This window comes from Odontesthes bonariensis, chromosome 14 (assembly GCF_027942865.1).
Source record: "Odontesthes bonariensis isolate fOdoBon6 chromosome 14, fOdoBon6.hap1, whole genome shotgun sequence".
Taxonomy (NCBI): Eukaryota; Metazoa; Chordata; class Actinopteri; order Atheriniformes; family Atherinopsidae; genus Odontesthes; species Odontesthes bonariensis.
Window position 1 is genome coordinate 12,102,774 of NC_134519.1, and position 22,678 is coordinate 12,125,451.

Below are 22,678 nucleotides of genomic sequence, written 5' to 3' on the forward strand. Positions count from 1 at the left end.
GCACCAAACGATCGTCTTGAAGAAGTAATGGTTCCAGTGAGTGCGTCTGTGTAAAGGTGTTCAATAGCCAAGAGTGGGTGTGTTTATAGGGACATGCGCACCAGAGCGTGTGAGACCTGGTCCCGCCTGGTCCCAGAGAAAACAACGGGTGTGCTCGGGTGCTTGTGAGGCTGCAGCGGCGCATGCGCCCCGGAGAAAATCACGGGCGACGCTCCTCACGCCGCAGCGATTGCAGATTTTACATGACAGATAGGAAGGAGAAGGAAACACGGTGGTCCGACACACATACAGCCCGTGGAAGAGGGATGGAGACTCGGTCTGCGGAAGAAGGAAGAGACTCCGACTGACTCCTCGGTTTCTAACTTGAGCCTTGCAGATGCAACCTGTCACTCTGCGCGTCAGTGCCTATAATCCGTTTTTTCCTAGCAGCGTTTCCTCTGAAGGGGTCTACAAAGAGGGGACTACAATGACAACCTGGTGAATGCAGTCAGGATGGAGTAAAAAAAAAAAAGAAAAAAGATCCAGCACGACGCAGGATGCGCATCCCCAGCCCGACGAAGAAGAAGAAGGCAGAGAAACCTGGCTGCTTTTCTGGTGGCGCATGTCAGAGATTTTCCGCGGTGCCGTGGGTTGACCGTTTCCTTCCTCACCCCCCTGCTGCCGGTGTCGGTGTATAATGGAGAGCTCCAATGGCTCTGGCAGCGACACAAAACCGCAGAGCCAACAGTTGGAGAAGAAGAGACTGAACCGAGCGCCTTCCCCGGCCAGACCTTTCCTGAAAGATGTGCACTCCCGCTCCACCAAACCACCTGCCATCGTCCCCAAATCCCCCAAACTCAACAAGCAGCAGTCTGCCACAGTTTTCTTAATGCACCGCAGCTCCAGGCGCAACGCAGCCGGCACGAAAGAGAAACCAGCCTCGGCGAAAAGTAGCACCAAGTCTGCCGTCACAAAAAAGCCCTCAAAGGCGCCCCAGCATGCAGCAGCTGAGCCGAAACCGGCCAGCACCAAACCGGACACCACCAGCAGTCCGATCCTCACCAAAGGCAAGAAGGCGAAACTAGCCGCGAGGTCTCCGGGCCCTCCCAGCCATGGATCCCCGATCCGAGTACCGACCGCAGCGCCTCTCAGCCGAGTCAGCCAGACCGACAGCAGCTCAGACCTGTCAGACTGCCCGTCCGAGCCGCTGTCGGACGAGCAGAGGCTGGCACCGGCCGCCAGCAGCGACGCCGAGTCCGGCACCGGCTCCAGCGACCGGGACCAGCTGGGAGCCGCTAATCCTCCGCGCACAGAAGCCATTGCTGCTACTCCACCGCACACCGGGGAGGCTTCTGTCGCCAAAGGAGACATGTCTCAGGCTCAGCCCGCTGCCGGGTCGCACGGAGAGAAACACAAACCGGAGAAAGCCTCCACAAGCGCACAATTCAAACTGCCAGGCGCCAAGGATGTGAAGGAGGAGGACCTGCTGCGGGAAATTGAAGATTTGAGATCCGAAAACGACTACCTCAAGGTATGGACATGTTTATCTGAGCAAGTTGGGGGGAAAACAGTGGCTTTTTATGTTGCATGTGCCTCATATAATCTCAGGATTCTTATTGCATTTAAAATGCAGCACTTTTGCTTCCTGGTGCCTCCAACCAGACAGCTGTCAAAACTAAACACCAACACCAGCCTCACTCAGGACAGATCCAGCTCCTCTGAAGCTGTCCTTGAACAACAGCAGTACCAAACATTTTGTTTTTTTTCAGCTGCAAACATGTTCCTCCTGATCATCCATACATCATGTCATGTGTTTAATCCCTGGAGGCTTCCCTGCTGATTTGACCTTTATTGATGGAGCTTTCATTCATCGCATCTTCATCCTGGTGTTCCCGTTTTAATTTATTTATTTTTTATTTTTTTTATTATATTTGCCAAGTCAGCAAAGTCTGCTTTGACAGAAAGACTCAACATCATGTTGCGTTTGGGACAGAGGGAATTACATCTGTCCCTGTTAGGATGTGAGCAGACTGTGCGGACTACACATCAATCATTTTTCCAATATTTTGTCCAGCTTGACACAACAGACCCACACAAACTCATAAATCTCAGTGCTGACATCATCCTACACGTGTATAATCTACCATGTATTAGAACAGTCTTTTCAAAAATGAATATTTGCACAAAGATCTCAGCGTAGCTTCCTGTCCCCCTTCTGAAAGTAGACTATTATCCCCTTAAGTCGAAGCGGGGGCAGCTAAAGAGTTAATGCAGCAAACAATATTGCAGCTTTACTTTTCTCCCCAGATGCAGAGCAGGTTTATTTGCATGTCACCAATGAGAGTATTATTTCAAACTTGATCGCGCATGTCTGCTGTGCCTCTCTCTGGCTCGGCAGAGACACAAGAGAGTTAATCAGCTTTACTGGCTCTGCTGTAATGACTTTATCCCACGGGAGTTGATAACAGTCAGATGTCCCTTGTGAGGGGGGTTCAAACACCCTCCTGCCTGGTTGGCAGTCTGCCAGCTGGGTCTCTGAGGCCTCTCACCTCCCCCATGCCCCCAAAATAACACAGGAGCCACTGCTGTTACTTTTTTTAAATCTATTTTTCTTTAGAGTGAAATGGTGGTAAATAACCGCCAACCAAATTCTGCTAAAATATAAAAGTGTTTGGTTGAGATCAGATTCAAAGAAAACATTAATCCACTCTTGAGCAGCTGGTGAGTGTGAACCTTCATCCGTTTTGGCTGGCAGATGCTCCTATTTTAAACAGTTCATTTCTTGCCCTGGAGGAGATGTTTGGAAAATGCTATGTGCATACAATATATCATTAAATGGAGTCGCCAGTCAACAACAACAAAAAAAAAAATGACTAGCAGTCACTTGCATTTTAATCCAAGCAAAACCTCTACAAATTTTGCAGATAAACCCAGACTATGATTCCCACTCTGGATGGGGTGGGGAGGGCGGGAGTCTAACCCAGCTGTCATTGGGCGAGAGGCACCCTGGACCGGCTGCCAGTCCATCACAGGGCCTGAATCTGTGAAATAATAAAGGGATTCATAATTTTATCTGTTCATCGGCAGAAAGATTCAACAAGTCCCACTCAAAATGCTTCCTTTTGTACAAGAAAGAAACGGTTCTACATTTTTCGAAACGATAAATAATTAATTTTATTGAAAACAAACTAAACTGCAAATTGTCTTAGTTGTGAGTTTGAGTTCACCAAATAGAAGCCGTTTCCTTGAAAAATGGCTCAATTCTTACCTTTGATGTGATCTGAAACAAATTTGTTGCTGTTGAGATGATCACGTTACTGATTGTTTTGTGTCTAGAGCTGAAGATTTAAGTCAATTAAAGAAATAACATTTTTTCAGGAAAAAGCACCAAAAGTTGATGAAACCAGTTAATCAAAAGGGGGAATTTGCCATGTTGAATGATGCTTTCTATGAGATATAGTGGCATCTAGTGACCTGAATTTCAAATTGCAACCAAGTGAAAATCTTCCACCTCACGCTCCACTACAGTAGCTTGAATAACGTAAAAAGCCCGCTCTAAAGCCAGTGTTGGCTCTCAGTTCGAACACATAAATGCTCTTATTGATTACAGCAGCTGCTTAGTTAAGACAACCACACTTTAAAGGGAGGTGCCCACGCTCACACCCTTCACAGGCATCAGTCATATTCTCTGAATGTACCTGCTCCCAGGATGCTGCCTCTTCCTCAGCTTCTAACCTGGCCATTGATTGGGTTGAATGTGTGCGAGGTCATTAGCTCCTTACTCCAGGGATCTCCTCAGATAACAATGGGCCCTGGCCCTCTTTCCCAAAAGAGGATAGATTCAGTTTTCTTTAATTGACCTGCTCTTCCCTCCCCCCAATTGTCTTTTCATCAGATGTTTGAGCCTTCGGAACACCGATCCCAGGGGAAATCTACAAAGCAAACTGTTCTTCTTTGAGATGGATGGCATACAGATGCCCTCGCAGTCGCTTGACAAACTAAACGCGCACCTCAGCACTGCAGATGAACTCAAACTAGGATGCCACGTGCTGATGGGAGCCAGCGAGCATGAATGCATCCAATCTAGCAGATAAGATGCTTAGAGCCAACTAGTAATGTTGCGTCATCAGCACAAAGAGTACATGCATTACTGGAATTCATATGTAATCATATGAAAGTATTAGCATAATCCACAAAGGTATATCATATTGTAGCTCCTCTCCAATAGATTTATAACCCAAAACCACTAAAACTCGGCTCAAAGTAATGTTCATGAATGGGTGACCTTCACATTCAATTTTCAGTTCTAAACTGTAACTATGATACTGTCTGTTCCCTGAGGCGGAGTGATGAAAAAATACAGTACAGTCGTTTTTACGTATCAGAACATAATGAAAGCTCATCTGCTCCTAACAGGTGTTAAAATGAGGTACAAACATTTGTTCACGCACAGCTCTCTTAAGGTCCCACCACAGCATTTCAGTCAGGTTGAAGTCTGGACTTCATCTGGACCAAACAACACCTTAATTCTTTTCTTTTTCAGACACTCTGTTGTAGATTTGCTGCTGTGTTTGGGATCATTGTCCTGTTGATGACCCAGTTTAAGCCAAGCTTTAGCTGTCAGACAGATGGCCTCACATTTAACTCTAGAATACTTTGGTATACAGAGGACTTCATGGTGGACTCAATGGCTGCAAGGTGCCCAGGTCCTGTGGCTGCAGAACAAGCCCAGATCATCAGCCCTCCACCACCGTGCTTGACAGTTGGTTTGTTGATATGCTGTGTTTGGTTTCCTCCAAACGTGCTGCTGTGCATTCTGAGCAAACATCTCCACTTTGGTCTGGTCTGTCCAAAGGACATTGTTCCAGAAGTCTTGTGGTATGTCATGAACTTTAACATTTAGCATGCTAACTGAGGCCTGTAGAGTCTGAGATGTAGCTCCTGGGTAACATTGCACGGCCTAACCTTGGCATAATATAATGTAATTCTTCCGGAAGTTGTAAGGGTGTACTTAGTTTTTCATACACCGGCTTCATTTTTAGTTCAGTAAAATATTGACACCATAGTATGTCTTGCATTGTTGTTAATTTGAGGTTTTCTTTTCATAATTTTAAAACCTGGTAAGAACCAGATGCTCTTATATTGAGCCCTGACAAGTAAAACTTTACATTTAAAAGAGGACATACTTTCTTTTTCACATGACAGCATATGGATTTTATCACTAGTTGTTCTGTCAGCTGATGTGTCTGTGTTATTCCAAGACTTTGGTCAACAGAATGATTTCCAAACTCTGTTACATTGTTCCCTCTCTAATCTTACCTGGACTGTCTCGCCGGCCTGAACTTTCAACTTAAGACAACATCTTTGTCTTTAAGTTCTTAAGGAAACTGATTCAGAATCAGTGTAAATTTGAACTAATCTTGGTGACTGCAGCTGCTCCAGTCTGCAGATGCACTCGGTGTTCAGTGTTGATGGGCTGTTTCTGGTAAACAACAAAGGTCATCTCAGGGCATGACCTTTCACATCACAGCCAGAAAGATTTGTAACGTTCTGCATGTGGAGCTGCTGGTTAACATTTCTTCTTCCTCTCGGAAAAAGAACTGAAAAAACACCATTTAGAGCAACAGAATTTAAAGTTGGAGTCAATACGTTTGACCTTTTAAACACAGAAAGTGTTTTGCTTAGTTGGAAAGCAACAGATAATCGTGACATAACCAAAAGAGATAGAGCTCCTCTTTTAAAGTGCATCTTCTGATAACGTGTAAAAAATTATAATAAAAATAACATATACTGACACAAGTGTTTGATACCAGCAGTTTTGTTTCCTATTGGGATGCGGAAGTGGACTTTAACATCTGTGTGTCTCAGGATGAAGTGGACGAGCTGCGGGCCGAGATGGAGGAGGTGCGAGACAGCTATCTGGAGGAGGAGGTGTATCAGCTGCAGGAGCTGCGGAGGGAACTGGACCGCTCCAACAAAAACTGCCGCATCCTGCAGTACCGCCTGCGTAAGGCCGAGCAGAAGAGCCTGCGGGTCGCTCAGACGGGCCACGTGGACGGCGAGCTGCTGCGAAGTCTGGAGCAGGATCTGAAGGTCTGTGTCTTTTGGTTTCTGATCCAGTATTTATAAAGAACGATTGAATATGATATGTTTAACAGTGCCATGAAGAAAAAACAAGCTGGCTCACACGATTCTTCGTGTTTTAAAATCCTATTCCATGTAGTTATTTTATAATGAGTAATTCTGTCATTTCCCAATGTTGATAGCAATCATGTTCATGTAAATTAATGATTTTTCTTGTACAACAGCTTCTGTGCAGGGTGACTGTATCTGTGTCTTTTGTGTGCTTAAGGCCAGTATGGTAAAATATTGATGTGCCCCCGTTGTGTCGTCTTCTCCAACCGAACTGACCTCAGGTTGCCAAAGACGTGTCGGTGCGTTTGCACAACGAGCTGGAGAGTGTGGAGGACAAGCGCAGCAGAGCGGAGGACGAGAACGAGACGCTCAGACAGAGGATCATCGAGGTGGAGATTTCCAAACAGGCTCTGCACAACGAGCTGGAGAGGAGCAAAGAGGTGAGACGATGGTGGTGATGACATGCTTGTTATCAAGAGTTCTCTTTACGCGTCTGTTTGTTCGTCTGTCTGCAAGATGACACAAAAGCTGCCCCGGCTGAGTTTCATGAGGCCCGGTGGACAAGTGGAACAGACACTAAAACAGTGATGCTGATAACTTGGCTCAGTGTGCTTGGTAGAGCATAAGCTGCTCGTTTGCTTTCTTGCACACGGAGAAGTGTTTTAACTCGGGGAAATAAATAGTTTCACGCAGGCAGGAGGAATGTGTGACAATAAGGGTCGTGTTGACGGTGCAGCTGTCAGAACAACAGTGAAACTGACTGAAGTTAGTCAGATGCAGTTAGAGCGTCACAGATATCCAGTTACACCCAAAACCGCCTGAAGCCACATCCTCCCTCCTCACAGCTCAGGTGTGTTCGCAGGCTCCGTCAGTTCCCATAAATGTGTGTCTCCAAAGAGGTTCGACAAGCCAGCGTTGTTTTTCATCCTGTCATAGCCACAGAGTTAAATCCCGTCAAAATCAAGCGTAAGCTGCAGTCTTTTGTCAGTCTCTCGGTTAACCCTTTTAATCCAAAGCTCTTTCAGCCTTTCCGCCACGTGTCTAAACTCGGCGAGCTACTTGTTGTTACTTTTATAGTGAATCAGGTTATTTACATTTCAGAAATACTCTGTTTCTACAGTATAACGAAAGAGATGAGGACTCGATGAGCTGCATTACAGTCAGAAATTGTCTTAATTTAGTAGAACTTCAGTAAAAATCTGAAGAGATTTTGTTGCTCTTGTGGCTTTTGTTTTCCTTCCAATCGCAATGGATGTGGTGTAAGTTTAGGGACTGCAGTTTCCATCGTGGTTTAGCTGATATAAGCACAAAGTAGGAAGTTTTTATGGTGTCAAAGGTGTAGCTGAAGGCTACACCTGAGACCTGTTTTTGCTGCTTTTCCTTTTTTTGCATTGAAGGAAAAACTGCAGCACAGTAACTTCTGCTCCTTTAGTCACAGCCAGTTCTCCTTTGCATTGTTACTGTGATGTACAAGCTCAGCTGTCAACTTATGCTGTTTTCCATCTGAGACAATGTGTTGGATGTTCTTCCTCTGCCCGTTCTTCCTCCTCTCCCTCTTCTACTCCCTGAAATCATCCAGCACCAACAATAAAAACCAACGAGCATGAAAAGCCATTTCTTCCCAGACAGCTTGAGGCAAATTTTCCCACATTATTTTTTAAACAGCTTGTACTAAATTAAAAGATAATAATTCAAAACTTTAATCTATGAATGAATCGGCTTCTTTGCTGTATTGGTCCTCTGCTTTAAAAATGTCAGTTATTCAACCCTTTTTTTCAGTTAAAAAGCATCTTGTTAGAATTAAGAGACCGAAAGTCACATGCAGATCAACTATTGATATGCATATAACTGTTAAAACGAATGCCTCAGGCTGGAGATTGAGCCCGCAGTTATGGCCATTCTCTAATTGTCTAATTTTAGTTGTACGTGTTCAGTGGAGCATTTTCTTTTTGGCCGCATTAATGATCAAACCTCACCAAAATACTTTAAAGCATCAGTGATTTTGACTGAAGTGGAACTCTGTTCTTCAGCCAATAGTGTGCGTGTTCAGTCCAACCTAAAATTACAGCCTTTCTCGTCTGTTAAATGTAAGAAACAGTCCTTTTGTGACACTTTTCCAACATGTCCCTCTGGATAGTTATTTTCATGTCCTGAGGCTGTGTTGGCGTTGCCCACTGTGTCTCATTGGGATCTTTTTTTTAGGGTGCAAAGGTCTAATTATGTGTTGGTGGCGAGGCTTTGCCCGTCAGTGATGCGGCATTTTATGCTTGTGCTTCTTAATAGAGGTCATCTACTGTTACTCAAACACCCTCATTCTGTTCAATTCTTGCAACTTACAGCTATATTTCGCATTGATTCACTTTGAATTCTCAATTTGTGCATTTAGCTGCTTTCAACAGATTTGAGTCTTTTGTCCATGAAGTTCTGTTAACTCCTTTCTCTCTTGCTGCTCAGTGGAGAGAGTTTTTGCATTGACAATAGCAAGGGAAGTCTCACAAGTCAGAAGATGAGCAGAGGCTATTCTCAATGCTACTCAAGTTCATCTGCTTAGACTAATCGATTTTGACAGCAGCAGGTAACTCACCGTCTGCCAGCAAAGAGAAAGTAGGCTAATCCCAAACCAGTGTGTGTGGAGATGTGGCTTTCTTTTGGCAGCTGGATGACACTGTTTCTTTTCATACTGTCATCAAGTGTGCCGCTCTGTTTGTCCCTCAGCTCCGCTGTCTCCGTTTGACTTTTATTGGTTGCTTGTATCCAGTCTTCAAAAAGGTCTGCCACCGGGTTTAAAATCTATATTCTGCATATGACCTTCGCTGCCGGTGCTTCCAACGCTGCTGTTTTCAAAGACGACTTGTCTGTAACTGAGCTGCACGAGCTGGAACCGTGACAACAAATCCATGTCTGGAATGGATGTGGCGATGCAGCAAGTGCAAACTCCAGATTTGATTGTTGCTCTGACGTTGATAACCTTCTGAAAGAGAATGAAACTGCCATCAGAGGAACCTTTTTCTTTAATTTGCAGGGATTGTCTCTGCATGACGGCTGTAACGGCCACATCGGGCTCTGTTATTGTGACTGAGGGCAGGTTTTGTGCAGCGTGTTTTCTAAGTCCTTGGCGGGGGTAAGACGATGCATACATGCATGAGCAGAAGATGACAGGCTGTCTCGTACGCACAGAGAGAAAAAGGGGAGGGAGTAGTCGAAGGGCTGCTCCAAATGATTGCAGATTTTTTTTTTTTAGTTCCCCGGAGGTTCGTCCCAGAAAAACACACTCCGGCTCTTTTAATGCTGCCCCCACACACAATATCATAAAAATACGGACTCCACGTCTTTTTGTCAAGGATTTTTAACAACAATCCTCGTGTTGCAAAAGTCTTCAGTTCCTGTGACATTCATAATGAACAGAGGATAACAATATCAAGGGGTTATACGACTGTTTGCAAACACGCTGAAGCGGCTTACTTGAGGATCAATTTTAATAACCGAATCTTTGAATCTGCTATCTGTTTCTGTCACAGAGATAAAGAGAGGAGGATAAGAATGTTGTTCGACTGGATTGAGAGGTTGTTACTTTCCCTCTGCTTTTATCACACCCTGTAGACGGTGACCCAGGAGTAATGTGATGCAGGGAGAAGCATGAAATCCTCAGCACTGCTTTGAGTTTTTTACTGTTGTCTGTCTTTGATTTGTCTTCTTCAATTGTCTTTTACAGCTCTTTTTTTCCTCTTCTTGCTTAAATCTTGAGTTGAAAGAAGCTCCTTAAAGTTCACAGTGAAATTATGCAGATTTCAAAGAAACAAAAATGTAGTAAATACTGTTGGAAATCTCCCACATGAAAGCTTTCCATCTGAAAACACAGCTCGGGTTTCTCATAATCACCAACCAGAAGAAAAAATGGAGACATTTCATTCAAAGAAGTTGTCCTGAAACCATCATATTATGAACAATACTCATGGCCAACAAATCTTTAGGTCCATGCAAGGCTCTACATATCGAAAGAACATCTTTTCTTTAGACACCAGGAAGTATTTATCGTGCACATCAAAAGCCTATTACTACGTTATTGCTTTTCATGATTAAGAAAGCAAAAGAAATTCCGATTAAATTTCTGTCCTCAGTGCTAAAAGGGCAACAAATCTGAAATAGTGTGAGCGATTCTGGCCTTTGAAGCCCATCTCGTCCTGTCAGCGTGACTGTTCTCTGCTGTCAGGAGGCTACGCAGTGTAATTCTGGCCCAAAGATTGGCACCCCAGCGTGGATTAATCCAACAAGAAGGGCTGTTATAAAACAGGCCGGCATGTTTGGGTGCACTGTGACGGGAGGGGAGAAGTGGAGAAGAAAAGACAAAGAGACGCAGAGGCAGAGAATGGCAGTAATCAGCCGGCTGTGCGCCCTGTCACCCTGCCATATGACAGCTTACAAACCTCAAACTAAAGAGTTCAGGAAAGCTGGTCGACAGGATCTGCTGCTGTTCCGCTGTTTGCCTGCTCTGCTTTCGTGTGGTCAGTGCGAAGGCGAACAGCAACTATCCGAGAGATTTTTCACTCCTCTGACATTTGAAGAACAGCCCACTGATATGTGTAATGAAATGGAACTAATGAAATGCCAGCACACAGAACACGAGCATCAGGTGATTTATTATGTGTTCCCAGTCCCCCGTGATAAATTCATCTTTCATTAGGGCCAAATGGTAATCCTTTGTGTTCTACTGTTCCCTCTCAGTGACTACCAGGTATGTCTCGTGACAGATTTCCTCATTGAGAAGCACAAACGTAAGGACAGCAATCGGTAAAATAAGGACATTTACACGCACTCTGGTTATGTTTCTATTTAAAGTATAAATGCATTATCACGTTAAGACACTGGTCTTTGAACATATTTGGTCTCTCTTACCTCTTATGGTGTGTGACCATGTGAGCAGTTTCACAGGGGCCTTTTCTTCTGTTAATAAGGTTTCAATTAACTCGTTCATTATTTCTAGAAACCTGCAGTGTTACTGAATGAAGTGCCACGTCTGTTCTTCTGGAGTGGAGGCAGAAGTCTCTGGATTAAGATAACATCTGGATTGTTGGAATGGTTTCAACTCGTTATTGTTGTAAAGTGGGTTTCTTTGAATTTGTTTTCAGTTAAAAATCTCAATCTCAAAAAATAATAATAAAAAAAATGGGCTGGGCGAGTCAACTTGTTATTATCGCGTTAACTCATTAATTTTTTAACGCCGCCAAATATTTTATCACGCATTAGCGCAGGTTTTATTATTTCTTTTATTATTGTAAAAGTCTGTTGCTCACAGGCTTTTATTTTGTAAAAGTCTGCTGCTGTCTGCTGCCGAACCGGAAAAGAAAGTAATCGGCGGATCCACCAAACATGGAGAAGGGTACGGAACTTTTACTCGGCCATTTTCATTTTAAAGTTCTTCCAGACGGCGGAGTCGACAGAACCAAAGTCATCTGTAAACACAGCCAAGTTGAATCGTCTTATCACCGTAGTACTTCCAGTCTAAAATATCACTTAAAGGCAAAACACACAACTGATAGCAGCAAGTCATTCAAAGAAACAGACAGTGGAGCATAAAAAACTTAATAAAAACATAAAAAAATACATAAAAACTACATAAAAATGCTAAAAAAATGTTAAAAGTGTGTTTGCACAACAAATGTTATGGCACTTTCATTCATATGGTACATTTAAAATAAAACTAAATGCTAAAAGCTATACACCACTTTTGAATTCATTTTTGGATTTTTGTGTACAAATGCGATTAATCGTGATTAATCAGGGAAATCATGCGATTAATTAGATTAAAAGTTTTAATCGTTGCCTAGCCATAAAAAAAAACCTCTTATCTTCAACACAAATGAATTTAAAATAATATAAAGCAGTGGATTTGGGCCAGTTAGTCTTTTAATCGGTCACTTAGTTGACAGAGAAGTAATTAATTATCATTCCAGTGAAATATATGACTTTGTGCTGGGTTTTTCCTCCTTTCACTATCATGCAGCACCTCTTTGTTTGTATAACAGGTTCTTTTATGTGAGAAACTCATGACGCGGGATAGTCTTTAAGCAATGCATCCGGGTAAGGAATCTTGACCAACTTTTCCTGCTCTGCAGAAAGTCATTGTGTCACATGACGTTCAACCTCTCCGCCTCTATGAAAGCCCAATTTTAGCTGATTTGATTAAGGATTTATCAACTGGCGTGTTTTACGAAGCATTCCCACTCTTAGAGCTTCATTTCCCCCATCTCCTATTATTACCTCTCTCTCAAAGAGGATGCAGTTTATTTGACCTCCTTTTTCTTTTACAGCAGGAAAGCTTAAATTAGAAGTTTTTTTTTTTTTTTTAAAGAAGTATTGGCCTTTTACTTAGGCAGTGCTTTTAAGTGTCGTTCAGTGTCGTGCAAGTTCACGCTAAATTAGCTCATGTTCATTTTTTCATGTTTTCTTTTTTAATGAGTTGCTGAGCTTTCCTTTTTCAGTATAACCTTCTCCCACCACTCCCCTACAGTGACCACTTTCCAGATAAAATAAATTAGTTTTAAAAGCCAAGAAAAAACTGTGTCAGTTAATGTTTTACCAGCTAATATTTCACAAACCAGGACAGCACGAAACAGATCATTTACAAATGTAATTGAGTCCCATAGGAGCTTTATGGCTGCCAGCTCATGGTATTATCCTGTGATAAAGGGTTCATGGCATCAGCAGTTGATGGCAGATATGTCCAAAAACTGATCAAACGCTTCAACTTGATGTGCTTTAAACTACAGACGCAGCTTGTCCGCACAACCAAAACATAGAAGTTTCACAATCCATGGTTGTAAAGTCTGAGCTGGCAATGTGTCCCTTTGCTGTTGTTTTCTGCAGGGCAGCAACGGGAATCATGACCCATTAGTAGTAAAACGTGTAAGCCATCACAATGTGCATTATTTATTCTGTTTGTAAACCCAAGAGTGAAGTTAAAAAATAGCTGTATTAAAAAAGTGAAAGCATCGCTTTAAATGCATGCAGGAGGGGTCTTAAACTCACAGTGCCTTGCATGAAGGCCTGTGCTGTAGCCTCTTCTGCTTCTCTGCCTCTCTTCATCAGGACTTGTGGCAGAATCAACTCATAAGACAAGCAAGACAAACGTGACACCAAAACGGTGACGTATCAAGTCGTTCACTGCGTCTCTGTGCGTGGAAACAAAGAGCAGAAAACTTGATGTAAAGGACCAGTTTTGAGGCTTTACTGTGAAACTGCAACGTGGACCACATAGCTATCACACGCTCTGTGCCCGAACAGGTGGGATGTTCGGACGGAATTTTTCAAAAAGACTTTATCGAGATTCACAAAGACTTTATTGTTATTGTACTGCAGTGCAGAAACAATGAATAAATGTAGGCATCCCTGAGTTTACTACAATATAAGTGAACAACAGACACAAGGATGTAAATAGTGAAAATAGTAAGGAGTAAAATAGGAGTAAAAAGTCTGAAGTCTTTATTGGAAGTGGAGCGGGTGGTCAGGAACTTCTCAGATGTACAGCAGCATGGGGAGAGAGGCGGCTCAGCATCTTTATGTGGAGGATGAGCAGTTCAGACAGATGGTGTGCAGAATGGGGGTGGCATCTGCACAGGTGGATGTCCAAAATGCTGCAAAGCCCCTCTGGTCCAGTTTAGTCATGCCACGTTGTAATGCTGTAAGACGTTGAGGAGGACTCAACTTTCTCAAAAAGTAAAGTTGTCGTGCCTTTCTCATGACTGCAGAGCTGGGTGGGGTTCAGTAGAAGTCCTCTATGATGTGTGCTCCCAAGAATTGGAAGCTCTGGACCCAAATGTGCGCTAAATCAGTACTGATTTATGCAATAAACCCCTTTAAATGAGCAGGATTCAGCAGTCATGCTGGCGGCAGTTCTGTCTGAATCTCCAGCACAAGCCATTCCTGAGAGGCTGAATGAGTCATTATACTGGGTTCAATTTTAAATGGGGAGTTGGAATTTCATAGGTCCTCAAGTTTGATTTCCAACATGAAAGGTCGGAGAACTCTAACCAACCAACTCCAAATCGAGTCCAACACGGCTGCTTCGTGAATAAAGTGTTGAAAGCTGCAGTCATTCAACATTTATTAGCACTACAGTCTCATACAACCAGTTGCACCCATAGTACTGTCAAACCTGTATGTAAACGTATTGCAGAGGTGTTTGTATGCACAAAATACCACATGATATTTAGTTATCAAGTGATATTGGGCATTTTTCGTGTGATATAATCATTTACAGCTCTGAGACTCGACCTCTGAGCTGCATAGAAGACGGCATACAACACGAGGAGGATGTACTTTCTGGCATCCGCTCACTCTCCCAAAACTGACAGGCGCTCACTGCTTATTTTACAATTCAAGTCACTCGATCAGTTCACCAAAAATAGGAGCGCGGTCGGTGAATGCACAGCGCTGTCAGTGTGCATGTGAAACCTGTGTTTGATCACTGAGAAACTGTCACGCTTTACTCCCACATTAGCTGCAGCTCAGAGGGTTCAGCATCATGAATATTTACCGCACAAGTAGACCTTAATGATGTTTCCACAGGACACTCCAACATCGAGTTTCTTGCCTGTTTACTACAAAGGTTTGAGTGGGAGATATCCGCCGTCTTATTAAGTCACGATACTTGAGCGAGAGTTACTGCAGACATCATTTGTTCGGTGTCAGAACAGTCGCTTCATGCTCCCTTCATACTTCTTCCACAGCAGAACAACTACCTCCTCATCCTTTTGTTCTCATCTCTCCGCTTCTCACCTCTCTGCCATGCCTTCCCCTATCTTCTCCTCTGCTGTGGTTTTCATTGCTGGAGGAGTGTAAATGAATCTCATTGACCTAGTTAATATCTCGTGTCTGACTCCACCAATGGGAAGGAGAGCAGGCTTTAGGAGAGGAGTAGCACAGGGACTGTGCTGCAAGTCAAAATCTGCTGCAGTGACACACATCCATATGGAGCTTATCATTACGCTGCTGCTGTGCAGTTTGTTAATGTGGAGAGATTCATTATTTATGCAACGATGCAGATAAAGTAGCTTCAAACCGGCGTTGTTAAACACATTTGTGACCAAATGTCGGGACCATTAAACAAAAAAGAATAGAATTTAGACCGAGACTGAGGCTGTACTTGATTGCTTGTTTGCAGTAGGAAGTTTTTAACTTGTGTGTGCGGTTTTGTAGACTCATCTATATAGATGCAAAGCATTTTAGAGGCAACGATATCATTCTTGTTCAGCCAAACTATCACGACACAAAGGAAATGGGGCAAATCTTCTCTTCTGCATGAAACCCCGGGGTGATGTGTTACAATTCTGAGGCGCTGTCCTTTGAAGTCTAAAACCCATGAAAAATTGAATTTCTCCTCCATGCAGATGAGTTTTTCTGATGCATACGAACGTGTTTTGCAAGTGATTTGATTTGCCGAAGTTTCAAAGCTACCACTTTATAAATCAAAGACAGAAATCCTGAAGTTGGAGCTATTTAAACGTCTTTGGACACATCAAGGGACATTTTTGAAATATTTAAAAAAACAGATTAATGGTCATCTTGAACACAATGCTCAGAAATCCTGTGGTTTGGCTTGCATTTTGCATACTACATCACATAAAAGCTGGGAAAAAAGCTGAACCAGTCAGAATATTGGTCTGAAAGTAGTGAATTTTACACAAAATAATACATTTTATTTGATTTTATACAGAGTTTTTAGAATGTCGACAAATTCAACTCATGAGAGCTGCTCTCTAGATGCTCATTTCACTGGTAGAAGACACAAACCCTTCTCTTTCCATCTGTGACTGCAGCAGATTCAGAAATTTTGCCAAATTTTGAGGCATGTTTGTGGTAATATTTACACCTCGAAATAGAAAAAAGATCCCCACTAAGGCAAATATGATCAACGACCATGAATGATTGTTTTGCTCCATGATAAAGAAAAGAAAGGCCATAAAAAATTTAAACAACAAGACTGCTTGTAATCTAAACAATTGTCCAAAACACATGTTTCTGCAGCACACTTAGCTAAAATGCAGGAAGCTTCAGTGTAAGTTCACGAAAACATTCTCTCATTGCCTCCCTGAATGCTGTTCAGCTTAACCCAGATTGGAAAAAACAGCAGAATTCCCCGTCCAAACCTGGTATCATAGATTCTTCTCATACACACCGTAACAAACGGTATCAGCAGTTATATTTAGGGAGTTTGGCAGCAGTTTGGCAGGCTGTAACTCTGGCCGATTCGATGTGTTTCTCAGCTCCCCTTCAAACACGAGGAACAGGCAAGCCATCAGGAAAATAGAGCTCCCGGTAGTATGCTGGGGGCCATCACTTCGAGTGAAATATAGTCAGGGAAAGTGTTTCAGTCCTCGCCAAAGACTGTGAGGGGAGACAGGATGTCAGTTTGATCTGTTTTGTGCTGCTGGGTTCTATGAAAGGATGGACCTTCGATTAGCTAATTGTAAAGGTTTTTAGCAGATGATCAGGGATTACTCCTATTAAAGTTCTACTTGCAGTAAGTGTAAATAATTAATGCATGCACTGCAATGTGTCATGATGCACAAATTAACACAGTAATGATCAAACTCAGATATTTTTGGTGGAGGATTATTTAGCCCCTTTTAGCTCGCTTTTTGGTTGAATTAGACTGTCTATCCTGGTCTCAAACCCTGTATCCAGAGGCAAACAGATGTTTCGTCTAAAGGGCATCTCTGTTAAAGCGACTGTACACCAAATCAGATGTTAGGAACAAGCTGGTGAACGTTGGTGAGCAAACAGCCAAAGAGGCAACTCATTGCGAACAAATTTAACGTAAAGGAATCTCTTCTGCCCCCTAGTGGCCAGGCAGGTAATTAATGCAGATTTAAAACTCATGTGGCACGATGCACAAGATGGTCAGCTGTTTACTTACAGTCATGTATTTGTTTCCTCTTTTTTGGAAAAGGTTACAGAGGGTGTCCCTAAAAACTGTAGAGCCAACCAATAGTGACGTATAGTGCAAAGCAGACCATATACAGACATTTGGACATTAAATCTGATTTGTTCGCGATGAATTCATGTTGTCACTAAAAGTCTGCCAAAAAAGATGATTGATTTGTTTTGTCAGTGTCAGAAAACATTGAAAAAGTGCTGATAAAAGTTCAGAAACCTTCTAAAGATTCCATGTTTTTTCAGAACATATCAAAACTCAGAGATTAACTCACATAATCAAAATCAAATCAAATTTATTGATATAGCACATTTCATGTACAAACAATTCAAAGTGCTTTACATAAAATAAAGCACTTTGAATATATAAAGTAAAGCAGGAAGCCGTCACATTTAAGATGTTTGAACAAGAAACTTCTTAGATTTTTTTTTCTTTTGTCTGATTATCATCTCAAATCATTATTTGGGTAATAATTCCATCTAGAATTTCACACATTGGAAGTGAAATGCTGTTTTTTTAATTTTTTAATAATTGCCTCACATTATAAGCATATCCTCTTCAAAGCTGCACTGATCTGAGCACCACTTCTCATTTGTTTTCATCTCCAAAACAATCAAAGCCAAAGCAGTTTAATTTTTTTGTGTCTGGCTTAATCCCTCCTGTCAAAAACTGTGTGCGTCCCTGTTCAGAGACGAGACTACAGGGTCTGTGTGGAGTCGGCGAGGTCCACCAAAGTCAGGTGGACTTCATTTGAAGTGGCAGCGGGCGGACAGTGTGTCACAGAGGGCCGTCGCCATGTTCTGATCAGCTGCTGCAGGGTGACACGTAGCGCTCATCAACGCTAACCCAGAGCAGCATTTTCATTCATGTGGAGCTGTGTTTCTGGCCACTTTTCACAGTCTCCAGAGAGAAACTCTGGCTGAAATATCTTGCTGGTAAATGCGCTGATTTGAAAGATTTTTGAGGAGCTCTGCAAACTGTGTAAGACCTAATCAGGTTGTAGTGTTTTGAACCTTATCAACCAAACAGATAGCCTTAAAGATCCAATAAGGAAGCACACATGTGAGGCCTGGGATTCTCCGTTTATCACTTCTGTTTGCTGGTTTAAAAATATTGAACAGCTGTTGGGCAAAGTGAGATTTAGACATTTTGGAAAAATAAATTAATAATACTTTGGTATCAAAATTGAATCTCCAACCACCTTTGTACACAGTTATGTATTGTGAGATGCACACTTTCCCTTTTTCTGAATATGGCCGAGCTCTTAACATCCAAGTGAGTCTTCCATCATGTTAAAGTGCTCTATTTCAGGCAATATATAGGTCTGAGACTAAGTCCTCCATAAATATTTCTCCACACAGTAGAAGTAGATGCAGCAACAATGTTCAGCTCAGAAATTGTGCTTTGGCTTGAAGTGAAACGTGTCCATTCTCTCTGGGGTTGTACGTTGCGTGCACACAGTCACGATGAAATGATAACTTATGCAGCAGAGACGATGACCTGCCTACTCACTCCAAGGCAAGACTTCTTCGAAAACTGCGACGCCGTAGTGAATCCTATCGCCCCCTCACCTACGCCCTCTTCTTACTCAAGCAGCTCATCCACTGAGTAATAATCTCCTTTACCTGTCATAAAGATCTCTTTATCTGATGCTCGTATGATCATTTATAGGTCACATGAAAATTGTAGTCTCGTGTTGGTCCTAAACTTTCTTCTCTGTCTCTGAATTTCAGTGTAATATATACAGCGCTGTCACAAGTATGAAAATTTACATGACATTTAAACGATTAACAATTTAATTGTCATTTAGTGTTCGTTTTTATGCCACCATTATGTTATAAGCCTGGTGGACACGCCGTGTATCAGCAATGAATTTGGAGCTCTTGGCTTTTGGATTCTATCATAAAAACATAAAAGAATAAAAAATGTGAGCATGGCACATGTGACATAAATTTAACATAAGTATTCAAAGGCTGTTATTGAAATATATACGGTTGGATATGCAGCGTGTTACGTGGTCTCTCACAGTGCACCATCTGATACTGTTTATATTTAGGTGTTCGTTTGAAAGCAAAATGGGCCCACCTTAGGTTGTGGTGTTAGGAGCTCAGTCCATGATGTTAATGTCAATAGATGCTCACTATAATGTAGTAAAATATCAAATCAAATATTCAACTGTTAGAAGTGCGGCTGATGAAGATGACCCACCAGTGGCTGTAAATCTCTGCATGTTTTACATTAAACTGCATCAGAAAACGGGTGGAAAAAAATGCAACTAATTTATAATCATCTCTGTCAATTGGTGGAAAAACTTTGTGAAAACCTGTTTTTATGAAGGTGAAAGAAAATATATCTGGACAAATTATTGCCTTGCCATCTTATCGTCACCTAAGATATCGCCTTTATGTAAAATATGTGATAATTATGACAGGCCTGAATATATAGATACAAAGTGACTACTCATTTTACATATAAGGCCACACTATGATGTGCTTATGTCGCTATGATGTTAGCACTTCATAACTGACCCTCTGATTGAGCACAAAAATCTCAAATACAGCGCCACAGTTTTGGGATGAAACTGATTTTAAGATGGGTGCTTTTTAAAATTTCAGACAATTATCTATCACCTGATGATCTTTTTGTTTTTAGACTACTTTGTCACCATTTCAAACGGCTTTGAAACTACCTGTTTTAAAGAGGAGTGATTATACAGCCTGTGAAATATTCCTTTCTATGCTCTTTGGTGCTCAGGCAGCAGTTTCTACAGCGTATTTTTCAATATTTTCTTACCTTTCCCTAAACTAACCCAATATGGGCCAATACTGGCTTACAAAAATCTTTGTGTAAGGCGAAACTCCTGTTGAGCAAAATATATATATATTGTTAAAATGTAACAGATTATCGCTGTAAATTACGATATATTAGATTAGACTTTGGTCAACCTAAATAATATTTCAATATGACTCGTGAGAGAAGCCAAACGTGCTGCTCAGTTGAAGGTAACAGACCTTCTCTGCTCCTCTTTAGCCGGTTGCTGGTACTGTACAGACAGCCCCCTGATGAAAACCCCCTTCTGAGCTAACAAGTCCAGGTGACTCAGCAGATGACTTGGAGCCTCTGGTGCCACCTGAGTTCAGGGTTTGGCAGCTCGGTGCTCCTTTGGGATTTGATAACGGCGCAGTATTTCATTTCTCACTTTGCTCCTTCATTGGCTCTCCTCACAACCACAAAGACGACATGTGTGCGGACGCAAAGGCCCCTCCCTCTTATTAGCATGCTATTGTGAACCTTTTGATACGCTCAAGGCCACAGTGAAACACTGAGTGGTGGGAAGTGGTGCGGGGGTGAGGCCGACCTCATTATCAGCCAGCCGGACACTCGCACGGCTCCATTTTCACCCTCATCCCCCATCCAGCATCCTCCTCCAACGCCTCTCCCTCCTGTCATTCATGAGAATAATGTCCCGTTGTCTCCTTCGTATTAGTGGGCCGAAAAAAAGTGTCTGGAGCTCAGGGGGAGAGACCCAGACACAAGTTTGTGATCACAGGGTATAAAGGTTTTACTTATCCGTGCCTTATTACCATAAACACATGCCTGAGGGCCACAGAATGAAGACCCAGACTGTAGGTGGCTGCAGTCCCGAGCGCGTGCGGATCATGCACTGTAGGAAAATTAGCTGCTGATAAAACCTAAATTAAAGTTCAGCAGCCATCTTGAAAAGGTTGTTTACAGAAACAATTCAATGTAAAACGGGCTCAATAGAACGACTGTTTTCCACTCCAACACAGGAAGACAAAAGCTTTTCTCTCCTTTTTCTCAGCCATTTAAGGTTTTGTCCTGGGAAGAATCCAGCTTTATTTTTTGTTTATTTGTAGTTGATATCCTGCATGTTGCCTAAACTGAAATTCCAGGCTCTATTTGAAAGTAAACACTGAACTTTCCGTCTGTCTCTTTCAGGAAAATCGTAAAGAGAAGAAAGAGTTACTCGCCAATAAATGATTAGCTTTAATCCAGGTTTATTTTGTCAGCAGGTTAAATTCAATACTGGTTGCAGGCTTGTTGTGGGATTTGACTACGACAGAGCGATTCATCTGTTTGTTGCTTTGACTAAAGCATCTGGTGAATGAATGCATGCGATGATAAAATCACAGCAGCTTTATCCCGTAAGTCTGCCTTGAAAGATGAGTTCTTAATCTCAGCCACACCGATTGGATCGCTGCAGGTAATGCGCGTGGAAAAAAAAGAGATGATCCCTGCTCTTTACATGTCGGAGCCGGTGATATTTGTTGTGGCGGGAACAGCTCGGGAAATGTGGCATCTCTATCAGAACTATTTTGCCAGTGGGCTCATCTTGAGTGGAACTCTTCGAATCCCGTCCGTGCCCTCTGCACATACATCAAGATGAATGTGGAGCGACTTCAGCCTCTCCACATGGCTCACTTTCTCTTACAGCACTCAGCACTGGCTCGCCGCCAGTCTGCATTCCCAGAATGCTCGGCAGACCTGCTGAGGAACTCACGGGCAGATGACACGACAGCTCTTCCCTCCTCCCGGCCTGTCTGAGCCACAGTGTCATTTATAGCTGTTAGTGTTGCTCCACAAACGACTCGACTCCAGTGACACATCCGATTCTTTTTATTTTTTTATTTTTTTTATAGCCTCACTCTGAGACTCAGTTATGCGAACTGCCTTTGAGAGTGCAGGTTTTTAGGTGGGTTGTGACCTCGAGACAGAGCGCCTTTCAGATATTTATGGCCTCTTTGTGTCACCTGTCTCCCCTGGGATGAGTTCAGCTGAGTGTGCATGCTCAGTTGTAACGGTTACGCACATACCCACCTGTGGGCTGCAGTCTCATGGCCTCACTGAGGGCTGTGAATATTGTAGAAGCTCATTCATTTGGCCTGGTTTCAGAGTCCAACTCAAACAGAAGCATATCTACTCTTTGGGTTTTTATGTTCCTGCTTCTCTCTTATCACTGCAGTCATGTTTGACTTGCAGCCTTCTTGAAAAATCAATTGAGAGCACCAGACTTTTTGTGTCAAATCTTAAGTCTTGACTGTTTTTTTTTTTTTTTTTTTTTTTAAAGGATCCATGCAGGCGAGTTATTATTGGAATTTGGGCTTAAAATTGGATTCGCCTTTTAAATTTCAACACCTCCTCTCCTTACGCGACCACGTTTGCCAACAAAGCTGCGAGCACCCGCTAACATTTGGCTTTTGAGTGCAATGGGAAAGTTTAATTGGCATTCAGTCCCACACTAAATGACTCTGCGGTATTCAGAGGTATTTTTCGGCTCCAGCTCACCACAGGAATACAACACCAAGGTGCACACGCTGATATTTAATGATAGTCCCGATTTATTTTTACCTGTCTGCAAGACAGCTTGCGGCCGCTCTTACTCCCGCTGTGTGTAGCTGATGTTCGTGAGCCCATTAACTATCAGAAAGTAATTATCAGAAAGCTGTGCTCATCAGAAACTGTTCTGCAGAATACTGTGGATTACCATCCCTTCATGTCATTGTAGTTACTTGCCTGTCCTCTTGGAGGTAATGATATGTTGGACTGATTCTTAAAAAAGTCGTAGCCCTTTGAGCTCTTAGTGGCAATAGAAAATGATTTAATGGGCTT

At 42.6% G+C, this 22,678-nt stretch overlaps 1 protein-coding gene across 4 annotated transcripts in view; it reads left to right on the forward strand.

Annotated features, from left to right (window-relative positions):
• Nucleotides 1–138: 138 nt before the first annotated feature.
• The window catches only part of mtcl1 (microtubule crosslinking factor 1), an 87,872-nt gene continuing 65,332 nt past the window's right edge, over nt 139–22,678 (forward strand). For all 4 annotated transcript variants that reach the window (XM_075482899.1, XM_075482900.1, XM_075482901.1 and 1 more), the window contains exons 1-3: nt 139–1,510; nt 5,848–6,072; nt 6,396–6,554. In XM_075482899.1, coding sequence (XP_075339014.1) covers nt 677–1,510; nt 5,848–6,072; nt 6,396–6,554 — 1,218 coding nt within the window. In that variant the 5' untranslated portion in view covers nt 139–676. The remainder of the gene's footprint in view (nt 1,511–5,847; nt 6,073–6,395; nt 6,555–22,678) is intronic.